This window comes from Amphiura filiformis, chromosome 11, assembly GCF_039555335.1.
Source record: "Amphiura filiformis chromosome 11, Afil_fr2py, whole genome shotgun sequence".
Classification (NCBI taxonomy): Eukaryota; Metazoa; Echinodermata; class Ophiuroidea; order Amphilepidida; family Amphiuridae; genus Amphiura; species Amphiura filiformis.
The window spans coordinates 64,379,633-64,397,376 of record NC_092638.1 but is presented as its reverse complement, the minus strand read 5'-3'; the positions used below and the strand labels follow the sequence as shown (position 1 = coordinate 64,397,376).

The 17,744-nt window shown below is 36.8% G+C and overlaps 1 protein-coding gene across 1 annotated transcript in view; it reads right to left on the bottom strand.

The window, feature by feature from the left end:
• Positions 1–11,448: 11,448 nt before the first annotated feature.
• LOC140163855 (uncharacterized) overlaps positions 11,449–17,744 on the bottom strand; it is a 42,121-nt gene continuing 35,825 nt past the window's right edge. Inside the window, 4 exon segments of the mRNA XM_072187169.1 lie at positions 11,449–11,625; positions 12,178–12,258; positions 13,042–13,116; positions 13,956–14,135. Coding sequence (XP_072043270.1) covers positions 11,554–11,625; positions 12,178–12,258; positions 13,042–13,116; positions 13,956–14,135 — 408 coding nt within the window. The 3' untranslated portion in view covers positions 11,449–11,553.

Below are 17,744 nucleotides of genomic sequence, written 5' to 3'. Positions count from 1 at the left end.
GAATATGCTGTACACAGACTAATACAGACTATCCATTAACAATCACAATCACGCTAGTGTTTTGTGGCATCCCGTATACACAAATCCGACTTGACACATTCCTACACCTCAGTGGCGGCCATAGCTGGGGGCCTTCCATCCATTTTACGTGACACCAGTATCACAGGCATGCAGTATTTACCGCTCCCGTGACACGGCGCAAGTGTTCCAATGCGCTCGTGATAGTGGGCGTCTTGGATCGCATTCCAAACGAGCAAAGCTAGTTTGGTGTGGATGGCCCCCTACTATGGTCAACTTAATCCTGACCACCACTTAGCTCGTCGGATTCGTCTATACGCAAAAAAGCATTGTGTGTCCTCGCATTTATGTGGAGGAGAGTAAAAATATGCAGTATGTGCATAGCAGTGCCACCTGTCGCACTTCATGGAATTATCGGGCAATGCCAAGACTGTTTGTGGTTAGTCTGTAGTAGTCTGTGATGCTATGATACCAAATTTCACATTACAGAAGAGACTTTCTAATTTGTTTCCCCTGGGTAGTTTTAAATAAAATTTAAACAAACCAACTTGTGACAAGTCCTGTAGATAGTTATAACCTAACAGTATACATGTATTGGACTTGCATTTAATTATCACCAATTTTGAGATAGATCTGAGACTGAAATAGGTATTTTAGTCTCAGGATAGATGTAGGAAATGCAAGTACATTAAGTTGTCATTATCTACATATTTTTATATCTGAATGTAAAAGCCTTTATTTTTTTCTACAACTTCTGTACATGATCTGACCTACTCAGACCAAAGTCTGCCATTTTGAAAAATCAGGTATAACCATTTTTAACTTGCTTTTCAGTAGTTATGCTTATTAATGTTGAAATTTCATATCCGTGGCATACTTGGTTGCAAACTCCTTTATTTTGTGCCAATTTCATTATTGTTGACTTTGGGCTGATTGGATGAGATCATATATCGTTGTTGGGCAGGAAAACCCTCCTATGTGCTTTTGGCCCTGAACATGTTTACAACAAAACTGCCAACAGGTGACATCAGAGGTTTTGCTTTAAACATGTTCAGGGGCCAATGACACATGTTTTTCCTGCCTATAACAACGATATCATATTTTTATTGTTTTCTCATACTGACGGAACCCAGATAAGGGAACAAACCTTAAGTTTGATGATGTTCTATAAACAAAATCCTTTCATCAGGAGGCTGACTACTCCCTCCCTTCCTCCCCTGTAACTAATTAATTTCTGATAAAATTTCACCGATACTTTTTTACAAACTTAATCAGACTTTTTGACCCCCTAACAAAAGGACTTTCATTTATGTGATATCATCAAACTTTTGGTTTGTTTCCTAAGCTGCCCTATGTATTATACCAACTGTAGAGGGTGATGTTATCTTTTTTTTTGCAGTGCAAACAATGATGTAGAATCAAAGAGTATACCAACTCCGCCATGTTTGCATGTCACTTAATGTATCTGGATTATTTTGCTATGCACCCTGCAACTTCGATTCAAAGTGTGTGGTTGTTTGTGTTCTGTGCATAATCAAGAGCGCGGGCTAATTGCTGCATGCGCAAACCTTTGATATGCTTGAGCTTAAAGATGCAAATTATCGTTTAATTTTCGGCTCTTGTCAATAAATGCCGGAGGTACATTATCTGCCCTCCATGAGCAACAAACCAAGATGGCCATAGCGCTACATATGGTGTAATTTGAGTTAGTAATCTTTGGGTATATGAGTGCATAGCTTCTATTGCCATGGTCACCTGTACTCAGTGCCTCACGACACATGACAGGTTATACACTTGTATATAGGAATGGTTTTTATCTGGTATTCATAAGTATGCAAAACATGATATATTGAGTGCACATTTTCTTTCTTAATATTTATTTCTCAACTTTTTATATTTTATTTAGTGGTGTTGGGGTTATCTTGATAGGGCAGCAATTAAAATGGTGCTACTCTTACTGGACTTGCTGTGTACAATGCTCCTGTAGGCTTCTTATGATTAGCATGAAAAATATCAGTGTGGTTGAATGTACCAACTGCTCCTTCATACATGTGCCAAAGTGGTCTGTGATTATCAGTAGGCTGTTCCAGTTGAAATCCATACACCCCATATGGAAGACATGACCTTTAATTTCCCACACAGGGAATTTCAATTCCATTAGAAAGCTACACTCCTTGTGTGGAAGATTAAGGTCATGCCTTCCATAGGTGTATGGATTTCAGTTGGAATATCCAATATTCAATGCCTTTCCTGTATCATTTCTTGTTTTTTTTTGTAACATGCAAAATTGTGGGAAAAACTATATTTACAAAAAATGAGAAGTAAAAAAACTGAATTCTGGAAATCTTAAAAATGCTCATGCCTGTAAAGCATAGGGTAGTAATACATAAGTATTCCCGTTGAAATCCATACACTCCTATAGAGGCCTTGCATGAGTTTATCGATTGGCTCCAAACAAAGGATTTGAACCGGTGTCCTTCACCGTAGTTATGGCGGAGTGCAGTCCATTCAATCAAATGTTGTCATCGACCTATTTGATCGTAGTGCAGGGTTATGTGTGTGAGACGAGCTGTCACGGTAGATTGCAATCATGCTTTTGTTGAATGCATTTGAGTAGTCCGCCATATTTACGGGATGATACGTCACATGCAAGGCCTCTATGGAAGGTATGACCTTAATCAGTTTCACACAGAGGGTGTAGATTTCATTCACACTCCCTGTATGGCAGCTTAAGGTCATGTCTCCCATAGGGGGTGTATAGATTTCAACTGGAACAGCCCATTTCAATTGGCTTGTATGCAAGGGTTCCCAAACTGTTAATCATGATTCCAAACATGTGTGACCTCAGAATTTGGGTTCACAAGACTTTCAGAAATAAGGCGGGCACATGCACCACATAATTAAGAGGTTATGATTCCTTTTGACAAATTTGATCTAACTGTACATAAAAAATGATAGAAAATAAGTTAATCACTTACATTATTATTAATAAATAATATACCTCACCACAAAATAATGTTTCATATTGTTATTTATTATTTGATGTTGGAATTAATTGTAGTAATTGGTTTACCATATGCTAGATTGTCTCTACTGAAAAGCCATTTTCATTAAAATTTCTGGATCCTTTTCTTGCTAACAGGAAAAACTACCAACCTGCTCCATGGTTGTCAGTTTCTATATCTACCCCTGTAGGCCCTAACAAAACTTTCATTTATATCGTTATGAATTCGGCAGACGGCCGAATCCGGATTCGTCTTTTGGTAAATTCATTTTACGCATGCATTACTTTTGAATTTGAGAACAAGGGACCAATAAGAGGGCGGTATACATGGTTAGCTAACGGTGCATCGCAGTACGGTCAACGTCGATAACCGTTAAAAAGTCGGTAATGCTGCCCTCTATGGGTTAAGTATTGATCCCTTGTTCTCAAATTCAAAAGTAATGCATGCATAAAATGAATTTACCAAAAGCCGAATCCGGATTCGGCCATCTGCCGAATTCATAACGATATGATGCATCAAACTTTTGGTTTGTTCCCTAAGCTGTCCCTATTTATTATACAGACTGTAGAGGATGATGTTATCAATGAGGTAGAATCGAAGAGTACCAACTCCGCCATGTTTGTGTGTCGCTAATGGAGGCCATTTAATGTATCCCGGGATTATTTTTCGAGGCGCACAAAAAAACTTAAATTCAGAGTGTGTGGTGTAATCTGCATGTAACGTGTTGAGTCAAAACATGCGGGCTAATCGCTGCATGCGCAAACCCTTGAAATGCTTGAGCTTAAAGATGCAAATTATCGTTTAATTTTCGGCTCTTGTCAATAAATGCCGGAGGTACATTATCTGCCCTCCATGAGCAACAAACCAAGATGGCCATAGCGCTACATATGGTGTAATTTGAGTTAGTAATCTTTGGGTATATGAGTGCATAGCTTCTATTGCCATGGTCACCTGTACTCAGTGCCTCACGACACATGACAGGTTATACACTTGTATATAGGAATGGTTTTTATCTGGTATTCATAAGTATGCAAAACATGATATATTGAGTGCACATTTTCTTTCTTAATATTTATTTCTCAACTTTTTAAATTAATATAGTGGTGTTGGGGTTATCTTGATAGGGCAGCAATTAAAATGGTGCTACTCTTACTGGACTTGCTGTGTACAATGCTCCTGTAGGCTTCTTATGATTAGCATGAAAAATATCAGTGTGGTTGAATGTACCAACTGCTCCTTTATACATGTGCCAAAGTGGTCTGTGATTATCAGTAGGCTGTTCCAGTTGAAATCCATACACCCCCTATGGAAGACATGACCTTAATCTCCCACACAGGGGGTGTGAATTTCAAATGGGGCTACCTGAATGGGTGACTCCATTTGAAATCTACACTCCCTGTGTGGAAGATTAAGGTCATGTCTTCCGTAGGGGGTGTATGGATTTCAGTTGGAATGGCCAATTCCTTTCCTGTATGTCTTTGGAGTGGAGTTGTAACAGGCAAGAGAATAACCACTCATACAAAATTGTGGGAAAAAATTGAGAATTGTATTTACAAAAATCTGAAAGCGAGCAAAAAGTGAGTAGTGAAACTGAAATTGGGTTTAAAAATGTTCATGCCTGGAAACCATAGGGGTACTAGTATTCCAGTTGAAATCCTTACTGAGGGTGTAGCTGTAGATCGCATTCAGGTAATCCCATTTAAAATTCACACACCCTGTGCAGGAGATTAAGGTCATTCTTCCAAAGGGGTGTATAGATACCAACTGGAACCATTTGCTTGTATGCAGAGATTCCCAAACTGTTAGTCATGACTCCAAAGGGGTGTGACCTCAAAACATGGGTTCACAAGACTTCCAGAAATAAGGCGGGACATGCGACACAATTAAGAGGTTACAATTCCTTACTCCCATCTAACTGTTCAAAATTACATTGCAGGATTAAGGTGGGTGTAACTACTTAATAAGCACCAAGGTGTATGAAATTGCAACCTCTCACAGGAGCAAAATTGCGAAATGCAGAAGAATTTGATCCAACTGTACATAAAATATATGATAGAAAATATGATATTAAATTATCACTTGCATTATTATTAATAAATAATATACCTCACCACAAAATAATGTTTCATATTGTTATTTATTATTTGGTTTTATAATTAATTGTAGTAATTGGTTTGTTTACCAGATGCTAGATTGTCTCTACTGAAAAGCCATTTTCATTAAAATTTCTGGATCCTTTTCTTGCTACATGTAATAGGAAAATCTACCAACCCATGGCTGTCAGTTTCTATATCTACATTATAATATTACAATTTCTGTGAGTTTTCAGTCGCAAGAATATTGATTTGTCATCAAAACGGGCGTGACAAACCCGGAAACAGGCTGAAAATAATTAAAAAACTAAAAATGTCACATCAATCGGGATGCCTTTACCATGGAGCGATTTAAAGTCTTTAAATTATCACATCAACAAATGAAGAGCTTATTTCCCAACCGTGTTAAGTCCACAAGATTCACTTTGAAGAAAATCAGGAATTTTCTTTATGGCAATGAAAAAAAGTTTGATTTCTATAAAATTACAGTGAAGTGAAGGTGACATATATAGGACCATAAAAACATGTTAAGTTAAAATCTAGAGACTTTTAATTTTTTTTAATGAATGAATTTTTTTTTTTTTTAAATGTCCTGTTTTATTAGCACATTACATATTCACTGTTTCACAAAATACGATGTAATCTGGAAACTTAACACGTTTTGACACAAAACGCAATTTCTGGCATGGACTTAACACATTTTGACACAAAACACAGTATCTGTAACACAGAACTAGCCATATTTTTCTCAAACTAGTCTTAAGATAACAAATTTATTACAAACATACAAAATGTGATTCTCTCTACTATAAAACACAATTTTGCCACAAAACACCTTGCATCTTGAACCCCCTCCTCCCGTCCATTTTTTACCAAAATTTGACGTTTAAAATCGTTCAAAATTCAAAACTTAGTTGTATTGCATTTCTCAGAATTGAATAAACATTTCACTGACAATAAGTGATGACCTGAAATATCCACTTGTTTTATCACAATTTTCCCCTCCCCATGCTGCCATCCAAATCTCATATTGGCAGTCGTAAGTTTTTTACACCTTTAACTTTAAAAGTAATACCTTGAATTAAGTAGCACATTTTGATAATGAAACAAAATAATGATATCAAAAACTAACTCTACCACCATCCTCTAACATTAATTCTATCATCACAACCTCTCCCTCTCCCCCTTTTCACCCTGTTCATGTCTTTCTGGAGGCATCTATCAAATATTTAAGAAATCCCATACAAACTAGGTCTACTAATATTTTAAAAAAACACCCAAAAACAACAATTACTTTATGCAGACCAAATTCAGGTATACTAGTCTCAGGACCAAACAAGAATGAAGACGCAGAGCAAGGCAGTGTTATCAATCATGCAGAACTTTGGCGATAAACTATTGGAAGCCCTATGCTGTGCTACTTGCCTACAAGCTGCCCACAAGGGCAGTGTTCGTGGACTTAACACAGTTTGCTACAAAACTGGATTGGACTTAACACGTTTTGGAAAAAAATTGATACTTTGTGTGTCAATATTTCGGAACTTGACTAATTTTGGAAAAAAAACACACACATTGCTGGATAGCCCTAGTTACTCACTACCCATTTTCATCAAAATCTCAATTTTGAAGGTGGGTGGACTTAACACGGTTTGGAAATAAGCTCTTCAAATATGCAAATTAGAGCCGCCTCCCCCCCAAAGTAGCTAGACTTTCTGACCATGGCCTACTTATCCTATACTCTGATCAGCTCGTAATAGGCGGGACTATCATAACACCGTGGATTGATACAGAATGGCGTACACACAGCTAGGCGCAGCACCTACATGAACTGCGCTTTTGTGAATTTACGCATGCGTAAGTTGGAACTTTATTGACTCGTGCAGTAACAAAAACCAAATACTTCCCACCTATTAAGAGCTGATCATAGTATAGATGAAATACTAAGTCTGTACTTAAAGTACAGACAGACGGACATTACAAAAACAATATACCTCATGGTGGAAGCATGAAAGCATGCATGTAACTGCAATGTCTGTCTAAAATATTTGAAATCAGCAGTATCAAGGGAATAAACCAGAAGTTCATTGACATCCTTTAAATGGAAGTCCTTTCGTTGGAAATGAGGGGGTCAAAAAGTTAAAATAAGTTTCTAAAAACTAGTTACAATATTGGTCAAAATTCATCTTTCAACATTTCACACTTTTGGGGAGGGAGGGAGGGAGGGGGTCAGTCAACCTCCTAACGAAAGCACTTTCATTTATAGGACGTCAAACTATAATTGGTTCATTCCCTAAGAAATCTAAAGAAGCAATCAGAACGACCAGTTTGTTTCTGTATACAGGTGAAACTTTTATTCTTGTTTGTCATACAGGTATCATAAATTGAATAAATGCTATAGACATCTTTATTTAAGAAAGTGCCCTAGAAATGCAACTGCCAATACTGAGTATCTGTGACAACAAATATTCCCTAATCATGTAATTTCAATATTGTGATTCTACATGAATACAGCAATTTCCATCAAACTCAATCCACTTTTGGCCAAAGCAAATTTTGAAAAAAGCTCCCAGAACGGAATATCTGGGTCTGTTGAACGGATGGACCAATGAAACAGGTTTTTTGGCACCTGAGGAGCAGTTTACACTCCCATATTTGGCAAGACTTCCAATATGACAAAGGCAGTGTTTTTCTCTGAAAGTGGAAAAGCACAATGGAGAATATACAAATACACACAAACTGCCCTCGGTGGTGTCCACAGCTTTTCAAAAAGGGGAAGGCCACAGGACTTGATTCCCCCAACTCTTTACAAATTTGTCATTGCTAAACCCCAAATTTCCCCTGAATGGGTGCATTTCCCCCGACTTACCAGCAATAGTGGGGAACTGCCCCCCCCCCCCCACATTGTCATCGCCCCGATATCTTCATGGCAGAAATCGCCATGGTAGATTGAAGCCACAGCCACACATGGCCATTATACATATCGACCTGTTAAATATAATAGGCGAAGGACATCTGACTAAGGCTACTGACAATAGCCCGATTAGCTCGGTGACTCACCTCGCTGTGTGTCAGTCAAGCATGGTATGCCATAGGTCATATTCTTTTAGACAACCTTCACGATTGGCCTATACACTGCAAGCTATAGACGCAAGCTACCGTCTCAAAGCGCAAGCTAACGACTATCATATCTGTTCAAAATATATATTCATGTGCAAGGAACCACATCTGGTTTCTTTATATGAAATCATTTACGGGAGATATTCATCATTTTCTAACCCGGTATCCGAAGAATTTCGTCTGATATGAAAATCGTGCATAGCAATTCACGTGTATCGATCCCGTGTATTCATTTTAGTGTCTCTGCTGCACCAAATAATTATTAGCCAGGCGATGTCGGTGTGCCCCCCCCTTTGCGCAATCCACTGACTGCCCTTCATACTGGCACCAACACTTGCATAAACATTCCAATGATTTTTTTCCCTTTTTCTAGGATCAATTCTTAAGGTGGGTGTAAAACGTATGCATATAGGCAATCAATTCAAAATATCTTTTTTAATGCATAATATTGATGTTCACCCCACCAACAGCAGAAAAATGCCAATTATAGGAACGGTATGATGCTATAAGCAGTCTTAATTCTCTCTAATTCTATTGGTTGTTTTAAAGGTGCATGACAATATCGAGTCTCATCCCCAACTTTACCTCATGAAAATGCATATTTTGGTATCAGGTGAAAGCTCATACATTTCTCATAACCCCAGTGAAATTTTAGGACTGGGGGATGTTTCATATTGGCAGTATGAACAAAAACAATCAGACCCCAATTTGGTCACATATCTTTAATACAGAAATGTCACTAACTTACGTTTGTCCAGGTGAAAAAAATAAGACTTATAACACCGTGTATTGAGATAGAATGACGTGCACGCAGTTCAGGGGCTATTTTAAAGTGCCTCACTGTCACGTTCGTGCAATGAGATAAAAGTGTTGATGAAGTAGAGTGCGTTTAAAAAATTAAAAAACTGACATTTTTACCTGAAAATGACCGTAAGAAAGGCTCTACCATTGTCTACTATTAAAGCATATCTACACGGATTGTTAAATGTCACTGTACGAATATTTTACCTCGACACATACGTGACAGTGAGGCACGTTAAAATAGCCCCTGACGCAGTTGAGCACCATGCTTACGCTAGTTGTGCGTATTTATATGTGAATTTACACAAGTGTGAGTTGGGACTTGATTGACGTGTGGAGTAACAAAAGTCATATAATTTTTGCCTTATAATTAGAAGCTGAACAAACAAATGAGAATATGGAAAGGTAATAGCTGCAATTATTTTATATTTATTTTATTATTTTGTTGATTTTATCAAGTTACTTAACCCCTTACTGTTTACCTTTATTTTATGTTGATTTGATCAAGTAACCCCTTATACCATTATTCTAACATTTTTGTTCCAAATTATCATTACCCCAATACAGTAAAGAATTAAGGTACCAGTTATGTTATTGTTCACCCCCTGTATATTCGAAACAAAGGCAGATATGTCATAACTGGAACCAGCAGCCAATAGCTGCATCTTTTAGCTTGAATTCATTGTAATCTTTCAAGAAATAAAGAAATGATGATCCAAAAACCCAAGGAAGATGTCAATTAAAAAGTTGCACTTTGCTCCATTGCATGCCCTATTGAATTGTACAAAGCGTTCTCGAACATGAGAACTAGCGCGTGCTTCCATTGATTAGCACGCTAAAACTAGCATTGTGCTTTCATTGATTAGAGCACAAATGTGCAATTTTCTATTTTGTTTCTTCTTTAGGGTTTCACCGTTTCTTAAATTCTTGACCAATTTCAACAAATAAGGTCTTAAATCTGAGCTAAAGAGTACAGGCATTGACTACTTGTTTTAATTTCGACATATTTGTCGTTGTTTAGGATATACAGGGGTAAACATAACAAACACATTTTTTTAACTGTGCAATAATCACTTGTTCGATTTGATTCATTTTGGTTTTGATCAAAGTGTTGATGGAAAGAAACCAAAAGAATAAGTTTGGTACAAATTTTTAGCCTTCATATTTAATTTATTATTACTTTTATATCATGCCTTTTATGGATGTAAGCAGTTTTGCAATTCAACTATTACCCTATTTCTAAAAAACATCTTTATAATCAGAGTTGAGCCAATCTGTTGGCATGGAATATTATGCACCTTGATTAATACTTTCAAAATCAAAACAAGCACCAAAATGTGTATTTTTATCGGCACTATAACTTAACACCAAAAACTCGATTTTGAAAAAATCGTCCCTATGCAGTTTTGCAATTCAACACTTCATATATAATAGTATATTGAATTGGTTGATTTGAGGAATAGGTGTACTAAGATTTACATATTAACATACAAACATTACCTATACAATAACCAAATTTACATTATTTACATTGCAGATGATCCCATTTACAGTTTCTACAGATATTTTATTAAACCTAACGCTATAAAATCTTACAAGGAAAACCACTGTGCATGCATGCCATGTGATACCCTGACACAATCACCTCAAGTCATATATACGCACAAAATTGCTGGCCAGGCCAGCGAAACCCTTCTAATAGCAAAAACCATGGCCAGTGTTAGGGTTATAGGGCACACAGGATCACTGGGAAATTTTAGACTTAGTTTTGTATGTATTTTTAAAGTAATGATGATGTGTCATATAAGTATACATTTACAGAAAGGAAAGTTGTACTTGTGTCCATTTGCAATGTAAATTTGCAAGTAAATTTTATGGACAATAACAACATAAAATATATGTTACGAGCAGTATTTATACAGCATGTTCACAATTTAGCTAATAATTGATAAAATAGTACAAAACTTCTTACTTTACTTTCAAAATAACTGAATGATCAGCATTTACTGTTTCTCACTAGAAAACAGTTCTTTAGCATTGTGCAATTCAAAAATCACTAGTAATCAAACGCTATAGCATTTTCACAATCGCTACCAGAATTCAGTCATAGTTAGTGACGTAGCGACAAAGTTGCCTTCAAGTCAATGGCTTGCTTTTATGATAAGCGATTAGTTACATCACTAAAAAACGTAACATGTTTTACAATTGCCTAGTATGATATCTACTTGTAGGATTTACTTCACATAACACCTGCTAATTTCTGCCGTTAGGCGCAAAAAAAAAGGTTTGTCTCAAAGCTCGCGCGCGCATTTGTAAAATCGTGAGATTTGGAAAAAAAGAAATGCAGATTTTTTTTTTTATTACACAAAATTTTTTTTTTTATAGTTTTTCCAGAATTTCGCATTTGTTTTGAGACAACCCATTATTTTTTTTTGGCCTTATCAGTCAACCCTGTTAATTAGTAGTACATCTACTAATTAATTGTATTAGATAGTTGATAGCTGACTTGATTGGTTTGTTCAGTTGAAAATCTCTCTAAGCGCCAACAGATTTTGGTCCTCGTCCTCTGCCGTTGCCACATTTTTAATAAGCTGTGTAAAAAGAACAATAAATACACACAGTGAGACCTTTATTGACAAAACACTTTACAGTCAACCTTTGATTTAATACCTGGCCATGATGGGACAAAGCTGGCTAGGTGGATGGAGAAAGAAAACATGACAAAATAAAAGAAAAGAAATAAAAAGGCGAGTTTGATTTGCATTGTCAAATTTTGAATTCTTAAAACTAGTAAACATGTTTTATAGGTCCAGTATACCCCATACATGTTGTACTTTTTCAGTAAGCAGGATCTTCGCTAGGATTTGACAAGGACCTGTCATTTTCACCAAAACTACCTGTCCAAAATTTGACCCTGAAAACATAAGCCTTGATTTATAAGTGTGGTCTTGTTTTGAGTTCACTTATTCAAGCATTATTTTTAAGACTTCTAAAGGAGTCATCCGTTCAGGTAACCCCATTTAAAATTCACACTCCCTGTGTGGAAGATTAAGGTCATGTCTTCCATAGGAACTGGAATAGACCATTTTGATTGTGTTCCTGGTTGCAGTAAATTGATCTCATTCTCATACCAGCCAACATACCTGTTTGCATTTGTCAAATATATCATCTAGTCTGTAGATCTCAGCTTCCGCTTTCTTCCAATTCCCTTCTAAAACTTTCATCTGAAAAAAAAAAGAAATTTACAAGCGTTTTAGTATATCAGATCTGTACAGTTAACCAAAAATGCAGATGTAATATAGCAAGAGTCACAGCCACTTCCTTAGTGAATGCTTACAATCTGCTGCCAATAAATAGAAAAGCAATGGGTGTGACTTTGAAGATCAGGCATACACATAGTGTCAATGATGTTGTTAATTCATGGGGTGATCCTATTCCTACAAATCCTCACACAATTCTAGTTCTTCTTTGGCCTACTTCCCTCCACTGCAGGAGGAAGGGCTCTTCACCAACTTTATCTTGAGCTATATACTCTGCCAAGAAATGCTGTTTTTGTGCTGTTAACTCATCCCTCCATCTCCTGTTTTGTCTCTCTCTCCTTCTGGTTTGGTGTCTAGGAGTCCAATCTGTTGCTCTGTGTGTCAATCTGCTGTCATACCTCCTGGCCAGGTTTCCTGCCCACCTCCATTTCTTTCATTTGATGGTCAACATAATACCTTGCACTGATTTCTGTCTTAAATTTTGTTCTTCTTTGTTTAATACACCTATCATAATTCTTTCCATAGCCATTTCTGTCACCCTGAGTTTCTTCTTCAAAAATTTGGTGGTCGTCAAGGTCTAAGCACCGTATGAGAGAACAGGTATAATGCCCTGTTCTAATACATGTACCTGCTTCTTCAAGGAGATTATAATACCAGTCCTAAAAAAGCTGTTCATTTGAGTTCTAATGTGTAGGTGAAACATTTGACTGAAAACCACTACTGGTTATCCCTACATATGGTACATACCTGTCTGTTTGCCCTTGTGTTCAGCGCCTCATAGTGGTCTTTTCTTTCAATCGCCTTCAAGCGCATCCTCTCAACCTATAAAAGAGAATCAGTTATTGCAATTGAAAGTACTCCTATTTGGAAAGTCACTCCGAGAATCAGGTTTAGTCGCAGTACTTATTACAAATGATAATCCTTAGTAGTGACCTTTTTGAATTAAAGTGTACCTTTAATTTTACTATAAAACTGCCATTTTTGGATAGTGCATTAATGACCCTAAAAAATAACATGCATTACGCCATTCATTCATCAAGATCACAGCACTGCTTTTGGATGTAAGATCCCGGGGGGATCACTTACATAAATGGTCTGTACGCATGCGTGACCAAAAAAACAAGTAAAAGGGGGTGTTTTTTTTAGGCAAGGCAAGTTATGACGCGTTTAGGGTCTAAAAAACAGTGATTTTCACGGATAAGGGTAGTTTTCTGAAACTGGACAACTTGTTTAGGGTACCTTTTCAAATTTTTGGTAAATTATGAGTCCAAAAAGGGTACATTTGTTGCATTTTCACCAGCCAAAAACTCATTAGGGGTAAATTCTACACTAAATTACCTTATTAAGGGGCTAAATTTGCTGGTAGGTTAAAACTCGTTTAGGGGGTGTTTGAAAAAAATTTGGTCACGCATGCGTACACTCGTCATATTTAAGTGGCCCCCCCGGGTGTAAGATCCAGTTTACTTCATTCAATTCCAATCATATCTGTCATAAATTCTTACATTGTGAATTTCCATACAGCACCAATATGAATTTGTTAAGGGTCAAATATAATGACTGCAAGCTTTCTGCATGAGTTCAATGGCTTATTATCCGATTTGAAGAAAGAAACAAAAACAAACAAACACATTCCGTCATCACACTATTCTACCCCTACCAACCTCAATCTTGAGTTTGCAGTTCTCCTTGACAACAGGCCCAAATACTTGCGACCCCTTATGACCTTCATCCTCACTATTGACCTTTGACACTAGGTCATCAAGCACCTGCTGCAGGGTGACTTTTTCCATGTCCGATGCCTTGCATGCAGCTGTTAGGTCCTTCACATCTTGTTTTAATTTCTGTGGGAACAAAAATATTGAGTATTTATAAATGTTGCATGCCCGTTTTTGGTTTTTTTAGCTTGTAAACATGATTTATGGATCCAGAATACCCCATATATGTGCCCATCCACCACAAACTGGTCGTAAAGTCGGCATTTTCCATTTTGAGATACAATCAAAAACCTTATTGGATTTCTATGTAAAATATATTAGGAATTTGACCTTTGATGAACCATAACTTCACTTCTAGATGTCCAATGAAGCTGGTTGAGGTGTCATTGTAAAGTTGAAAGTGCATTCTTTTAAAATCTGCAATAAACAGAAAATGGATCTAGAGCCGACTTTACTACCACTTCGTGGTGGATGGTCACATATTGTGACAAAAATGTGATCCGCTCTGATAAAACCAGGAACAAGTCGCATTTTCGCCATTTCATGATTTGAATAAAAATGTAAGTAGATAATAAGCTTTAAAATGATACCAAAATTATAGCATCAATACTTTTCACGATATGGATAATTTTGTAAATGATACCTTGATATTTTTGCCAATTTGCTATTTTGAGTAATGGGCCAATTAGTTTCCTGCCTCATACAGGATTGAATAGGGATTATCATAGTTCAACTGTTAATTATTGATTAAAGATTTTTTTAATAAATACTTTCAAGGATCTAAAAATCCACTTAGCCCCACAGTCAAATACCATGAAATTAAGATTTCCAAAATTTGATTTTATTTTATGGGAATGTCATCTTTAAAACTTAAAACATATCTGGCGACTTGTTCCGGGTTTTGTTGGAGCTGGTCACAAATTTAATTTGGTACAATAAGTACTCACCATGCTTTGTCGAGTCTAATATTCAATAACTTTTTATAGCTGTAATTCCAATATTACAAGTCCACTTACTTTTTCATCATCAGCTGATTCATCTGCTCATTTTCAATGTGTGTGCGCTATGCGTCAAACTTGGCTTTGTGTTGCGAAAATCACAAAAAACAATGTGATTTGTGGGTTTTACTGTTATTTTTGCGCACCTGTGATGTATCATGAAATCATTAGGGCCACAAATAAAGAAAATAATGTTGAGCGAAAAAATGATGACTGCTCTAAAAAGCGACAATCTGGCAAGTCGTGTTTCCTGCAGAGCTCTACCGATAATGGGCCCACTAAAGACCATGACAGGTCCATTATCATTAAAAATTTGAAAGGTTGTGAGGCAGCTCCAACAGTGATGCAAAAAAAGCTGTTGTTTCAATCTATTTTGTCGATTTTGAGTTATTGATAAAAACAGGTCATGTTAAGCATCTACTGATGATGGCTGGTATCAGATTATCTTAAGGGTGCATGCAGGATCACATTTGGTGGGAAATTGTTAAACTTTATTTACTTTTGAAGTAACGAAGATAAATGAAAGTATACATTTTTTGAAAGAAAATGATGGAAGGAATACAACTGTATCTTAGAAATTTTGAAAAATTACTCATATTTGAAAAAGGACCAAAAACATTTTTGATCCACTTTTTTTAACTTTGAACTTTTTTCAAAAACAGGTCATTTCTTCCAAATTTCTAAGATACAGTTGAATTCCTTTCATCATTTTCTTTCCAAAATGTAGCACTTTTTCAAATTTAAACAGTGGAATTTCTTTCACCACTCCCTTTCCAAAAATGTATACTTTCATATATATTTATCTGACAAAGTGAAAATAATGTTTTTCCCACCAAAGGCGATCCTGCATGGATCCTCAATGTTGCTTTATACTGAAGATGACTGATATCAGCTTATATGTTAATGTTGCTGTCTACTACTGATAGCTGTTATCAGGTCTATCAACAAGTTCTATCCATTGTTCCCTGAAAGGATTTCAAGTTTGGGAAAGAATCCCATTTCATGGAACAATGGTCTATTTGAGTTGAAATCCATACACCCCCTGAAAAAATTACCTTAATCTCCCACACAGGGAACGTGAATGTCAAATGGAGTCACACATTCGATCAGTTAACCCCATTGGAATTCACACACCCTGTGAGTGTGTGGAAGGGCTGTGGATGAAAGCTGGGGGTAAACCTCTTGACCTAGACATGCACGAAACAAGAATAAACAGTCTTTCCACATTGCATGGTTATCAACAAATTTTAATTGTGAAAAATAGAAAAATAACTTACTATTTTAATTGTACAAAATGTAACAAAATAGAAAAATAACACAAACTGGGCTATTCCAGTTGAAATCATACACCCACTATGGAAGACATGACACTCCCATTCAGGTAACCCCATTTGAAATCCACACCCCCTGTGTGTAAGATTAAGGTCATGTCTTCTATAGGGGGTGTATGGATTCCAAATGGAATAGCACAATTCACAAAGGAACTTCTGCGCTCTGATGCAGAAAAACTTGGATAGGCCTATCACCACCTTAACCTGATGTTACCTGATGAGTACCTCAGAGTTGTTTGTGGGTCACTCCATACCATATCAAGGAGGGCCCCAACTGACCCCCTCAGATTTGCTTTATATTTCACTATAGAAATATTAAAAACATGCAAGTTTGAGGTCTGTAGCTCTTACGGATTTTCTGTGGCAGCCATCTTAAGTTGGAGTAGGGTGGTCTAAATTTGGACCCAAAAGCTGTCGCAGAAAATCTGTTAGAGCTATAGACCTCCAACTTGTATGTTTTAAATATTTCTACAGATATAATATACGAGTAAAATATAAAGCAAATCTGAGGGGGTCAGGTGGGGGCCCTCCTTGATATGGTATGGAGTGACCTTTGTAATAATTGAATACATTGATACTTGTTACTCCATAATTATTGGTATGTCAAATCACAGACCTAGATTATTTGGTCTGCATGTTGCACTCATCCCCAAGTGCAATGCTAACTTATTGTTGTTTTGATTTATTGATGCAAAACATAACATACCTAAGTTCAGGGTTAACCTTAAACAGAGCATCAGTGATATTACTGATTATTGAAAAAAATGCAGAGATCCCAGTAGTGCTAGAAGGGGTCATAATAAATAAATGTTAAATAAATGTTGTGTATTTATACAGCGCCTTTCACATGTGTACATGTACCAAAGCACTTTACATTTATTCTGCTGTCATTAGAATATGTCAGCTGCCATACAATGCCCAAGGCATGCTCATACTTTTGGGCGGCGCTCAATGGACAATATTCATAACAGCTCCCCATTCCACACCTGGTTAGAGAGAGGCATGTAAGGTAAATCGCCTTGCCCAAGAGCACAACACGATGGCACCGCCGGGGCTAGAACTCGCAATCCACCGATTACAAGGCAGAGCCCATACCTCTGCGCCAACATACCCCTACATTGTGCCATAAGTGCATACTTTTAGCTTTTAATGCACAAATTTACATTAATGAGCCCATATACTGCTATTGTTTTGTGATCCGCTATTTTTTGATGCTTTCATTCTCTGAGTCATGGTCTCTCAAAAGCAGGCTAACAAATTCAATAGTGTACATTGAACTGTTGTTGACCACAATGCGTCTTCATAGTGTGGTATGAATACCCGGTATAAATACGGTCTAAAGCAGTTTGTTAACATTGGGCTATTCCAGTTGAAATCCATATACCCCATATGGAATACATGACCTT